Here is a 5,077-nt window from a genome sequence, read left to right on the forward strand (position 1 = left end):
TGGTAGGGGTAGGGGTAGTGGTAGGGGTAGGGGTAGTGGTGGAGGCAAAAGCAGAACAGTGGCCCGGGCTGATCCCAGCGGACGAGAGGTGACCTATTTGACCTGGCCTAACCCAAAGTGACCGGGGCTGACCCCTTTGACCCGTCTTGACCCCGTATCACCCAAATTTCATCCAAGAACGCCCTCAGAACAGTTCTTTTTAAATTTTCTTCACATTTCCGTCCATGTCTATGCTTCTAGACGACACATCGATTTGAATCGAACACCATTCGAAAGCAAATTGGCTGGTGCCGCAATTTTTTCCTACCACGCAGCAAAGCAAGTGGCGCAGCCGCTTGTCTAACTTAGGGCCTGTTCCAGCGCCTCCAGAAGAAATTCTGGACTGGAGGCTCTACCAGAAGTTTTACTGGAGGCGCTGGAACGCTATCTGGAGATAAAACTGCTGGTGTCTTTTGTATACGGTAATGGCGCATTAGTTTCAAAACAGGATTGTAGTCAAACAATTGCTATAAATGATAAGGCTTTTCATCCTAGGCTCAAGGAGGAAGGGTACCTAATTCTGGAAGAGGATAGTGGCAATTAAACTGTTGAGTCATAAAAAATTCAACAAGTAACGACAATTAGGCACCGCATTAAAATATCCCAGTGGTTGTTGTGGTTTGTGGTGGTTTAAACTGGTTTCTTATTCTGTTAGGACTAGTGGTTTCTAGCGCATGCTAATGATATCAAAAAGTGACTTGGCAACAGAAAATTCATAATGATTAATGAGCATGACATGTCATAATGATATGATCCTTGTTTTTACAGCTCTTGTCTTTCATCTTCGAGTCATCACTGTAAAAAAATGTCACGAGCCAATTCTATGACAAGGAGTGGGTTACACGGTTGTCCATTGTACCTTGCTGTTATATATAGGGACATTATCAGCCTGAGCTTTGTTAGTTAAAGAGTGCCCTCGTAAAACAATTGGTTACAAACGGTAACCTAATAACTTAAATGCTTCCCTAACACCCCTTCCTGCTTTTAACAGATTTCGCGCTGTGTCGGAAAACTACGCATAGCCTCATAATTAAATCCGCCAGAAGCTTGTCGCATGCCAGTTACATGCGTGTTTCATTATCGTGTCATACCTATTATTATTATGTCGGCTAATGAGGCACCGCCCTGCACGTGCTTAAAATATTATCTTGCGCACACGCCACCTAGTCGGAAACTCATCATCGGACTAGTCCTGGTAGGGTTTTCGTGTTGCCGAATGAGGCAAAACGACTTTGATTCGGTAGTGCCTCATAAATCCATGCTACGGTGAGCAGCGACGAGTCTGAGACTGCTTCTAAAACGCGTCCTTCACTTCCGGCGGGGCCGTCATTTCCGGCCGCCATTGTTCAGTTCTGCGGCTGCCGGCGGTTGGTGCGGTTGTGTTGTGGCACGGTGCGTTGTGAAGTTCTCGGACTGGGATATTTCGAAGGTACGTTATATTGTATGATATTCACGTAGCAATGGGCGACATTTTATTTATTTTGTAATATTCTGAACACATGTTGCGTCATAGAATTCACCCCTTGACCGTTGTGGGCCACTGTTTCGTTTGAATTCCGACTATTGGAAGACGGACTTTCTTTCAGTTGCTGTCTAGCCTTTTTTTCCAAATGTGTCAGCTACACATATTGCCTCACATTGATTTATCTTATACAATAGTCAGTTGATGTAGATAATAAAGCCATCGTCACTGATATTTTTAAAATCAGCAGTTAATTTTCTTTTCTGTTTGCAGAGTTGCTTAAAGTTGTGGGAGACTGAGGCATGAAGGTATACCGGAAGCCGGCGATATTTATGTTGGTAAGCCTGGCCCAGAAAAAAATGCTTGCTTGAATCTGCAAAGCATGGCAAATGTTTGATGGACTGCACAGTGCACAATGTACCTGACATGGCAGGATCAACTTGCTCATTCGCCTGTTGTAAGTGCCGGCGTTGCGTCACAGCCCGTGGAAGTGCCGGATCGTGCCTTATGCAACCGTATTATTCCGTGAGTGATGACTCGAATCAGCTTTTGCACCACTCCACTATGATATTGTAATATGTTTATATTTATATATTTTTGTATCGTATGCTAATAAGTAATAAACGGTATTTTTGTGTATGTTTTTTTTTTGTAACGTGGCTGGCACGCTGTCGTGACTGTCGTTGGCCGGGTCGTCCACTGCAGTCGGAGGGGTGGCTGGGGAGGAGAGGGGGGGCGGATGACGCAATTGAGCTAGTATTACTATTGGGCAGCAATAGCAGGCGCTAGCTGGTTGAGTTACCAGGCGAGTCCTGCTAAGGAACCTACTCGACGTACCGATCTGCTGGTTTTGTCCTCGTTTTCAAACGAGGTACCGAATAACGAAACGAGGGGCTGACACGGGGGTGCTCGGTTTATGAGGCGTGGACTTGTCATTTACTAACGAAACAAGCTTGTACCCTCTTACAAGCTAAATATGAGGCAATTTTTACGCGTCGCTGCATGCTCATTTTTGCGCCAGCGGTTTTCCTACAAGGGGCTTGTAAGATTTTTTACAGTGATGGCGGAAGGACCGTTACGTGAGCTTCAGGAAGAAGAAGTAGAGATGTTGCTCCACCTAGAGGAGGAGCATGCCCAGGCTGTGGCAGCATTACTCAATGGTGAAGATGAAGAAATGCCTGAAGAAATACTTCATCACATCCAGGATATGGTATATAAATTTAATATCGTTTAAATTTCTATCACAAGTCATAGCGTATTGCGCAATCTTATTAGTTTCTGTTGAACAGAGGCGGATCCAGCTCAGAGTTTTGAGGGGGGCCAAACCATAACAATTTATCGGTTCTTTCCATGCCTCGTCCATAGGCGCAATGTTAAAATTATGCCGTTGGGGGGGGGGGGGGGTAAATGCCCATTTTGCCTCCCTTGAGGCGCCATTGCTGTTGAAGGTATTCAAGTTCATTAGACCTTTTCTCCTAGAATATGTGACAGTATATATGGCCATGTCTACTCATGGTATTAGTCTTACTTATACTTGAATATGCCTTGTTTCAGAGATGATCAAGCTGAGAGAGTGAGAGCGAGAGGCTATGTGGTAGCCACTGTACCAGCCTACCTTGATGATGACTTCCGTGGGCATTTCCGGTGAGTTTGAGTTTGTTGGTTTGCAGCATTTTATGCTAGGCTAGTTTTGCACTTACCTACATCCCTTGTATTCAAAGGGGATAACAGCCAGTAAGATAAAGTGTGTGTGCCATAGTATAATCGTGTGTGCCTCATCATCGTTTCTTACCCAACTGCTTCCTTTTCTAGGATGACTCGACACCAGGTGCAGCAACTGCAGGAGGACTTGGGCGCGGCAGGGGCGTACGCCGAAGACCATGGCGGAAGGGAGCCCATTTCTCCAGGCAAAGCACCATTGGTCCTTCTGTGGACTTTAGCCAATCAGGACACTATTCGAAGCATTAGTGACAGGTTCGATCTTACCAAGTCGAGTGTAATACGCTCGAACCGACGCTTGACGAATGCGATCGTAAACGACCTGCTCGGAGAACACGTGAAGTGGCCAAACAACACTGCAGCTGGTGCGATCGACTGTGTTGGGGGCATCGAGATTGTGGGGGCCATCGATGGCTCTCACATCCCGATCTCCCAGCCAGTCGAGGACCAGGAGGTCTATGTAAATAGAAAGGGCTTCCACTCTTTGGTTCTCCAAGCGGTCTGCCAGGCTGACATGCGCTTCATTGACGTGTTTACGGGATACCCGGGCTCGGTTCACGATGCCCGGGTATTCCGTAACTCTCCCTTGTGCCAGGCGCTTCCCAGACTGTGTCCCGATGGTGAAAGTGTCATTCTAGGAGATAGCGCGTACCCCTTAACAGGGCAACTGATCACCCCGTTCAAGGATAACGGAAGGCTAACAAGGCGTCAAAAGCGATTCAACACAGAAGTAAGTAAGAGGCGTGTGGTGATCGAGCGAGCATTTGCCCTGTTAAAGGGTCGTTTCCGTAGGCTCAAGTTCTTGAAGATGTGGAGCATCGCTGACACGACCAAAACCATCATCGCAGCCTGTGTGTTGCATAACATGTGTCTGGCAGGTGGCGACAGGGGCGATGACTTTGGCGAGCTTACCGATGGTGCAGAGGGGCTCGAGGTTGTTGTGCCGCGCCATCGAGATGACGCGGCAGAGGACAGGCGTGATGAGCGTGGCGCACCTGTAAGAGAACAGCTGATGACTGCCTTTCTGGGCCCGGAACTTAGGTAGTAGGTATGTGTCCGTGCTAGAGGTGCCAGCTTCAGCAAATGCATATCCAATGTCTGCGGTCCGGTAACTTCGCCGAGTGGACGGTCAAAATGTCCAAGCTGGCAGCAATTAGTCCAAAGATGTCTGTCTTTTTGACATTTTGGACGGTTCGAAGTCTGCCATGCTCAGCATTACTCAGACATTTATTTTTACACCTTTGTTATGCCTGCTGGATGTGTATAAATGAATGATCGTAGGATTGAGGACCACTATCAATGGGTTTTACCTGTGTGTGGCCTTCCAAATAAATGAAATGAAGTGAACTGGTCGTCTGTAATGTTACGTCGCCCGTGTCCTTCTTCGTCTTAGTACGGTTTTAACTACACCAAGCGTGAGTAGAGAAACGAGGTGGCTCCATTAATGTGGTCTGTGCACCATAAATACACGTTGCTGATGCGCTGCTTTTCAGGCGCCACTGTTGAATGGCCTCATTAGTCTGTCCTTCCATTGCCCGCTGAGAGGCAGGGATTACTATATAAGATGTATTATGCCAATACCTGAGAAGAAAACAGCAACTGATGCATTCACAAGTAGGAACAAAGTGGCATCGCGTAATACGGCAAATCACAAATGGCACAGCTATTCACGGCGAACCGCAAATGACACAGCTCTTGGCTATCAATAAAAATGAACTATGATCTAATGCACTACAGCGTATTCACACAAACGAAGCTCTTGGTTACATCACCATTCCCCAGCTAATGAATGGCCATTTGAACTTTCATGGGCAATCCGGCGACCCACGCCTCTAAGGACTCAGCTTGAACCTTCAA

At 46.8% G+C, this 5,077-nt stretch overlaps 1 protein-coding gene across 1 annotated transcript; it reads left to right on the plus strand.

Moving 5' to 3' along the window:
- The first annotated feature begins 2,958 nt into the window (after positions 1 to 2,958).
- LOC122387334 (putative nuclease HARBI1) lies at positions 2,959 to 4,560 on the plus strand. The gene is made up of 2 exons (XM_043377445.1): positions 2,959 to 3,145; positions 3,314 to 4,560. The coding sequence occupies exons 1-2, from the start codon at positions 3,042 to 3,044 to the stop codon at positions 4,263 to 4,265; spliced, it is 1,056 nt and encodes a 351-aa protein (XP_043233380.1). The 5' UTR covers positions 2,959 to 3,041; the 3' UTR covers positions 4,266 to 4,560.
- The last annotated feature ends 517 nt before the right edge of the window (positions 4,561 to 5,077 follow it).

The sequence above is a fragment of the Amphibalanus amphitrite genome, unplaced genomic scaffold (genome assembly GCF_019059575.1).
Source record: "Amphibalanus amphitrite isolate SeventyFive unplaced genomic scaffold, NRLGWU_Aamphi_draft 000282F_arrow, whole genome shotgun sequence".
NCBI classification, from domain to species: domain Eukaryota; kingdom Metazoa; phylum Arthropoda; class Thecostraca; order Balanomorpha; family Balanidae; genus Amphibalanus; species Amphibalanus amphitrite.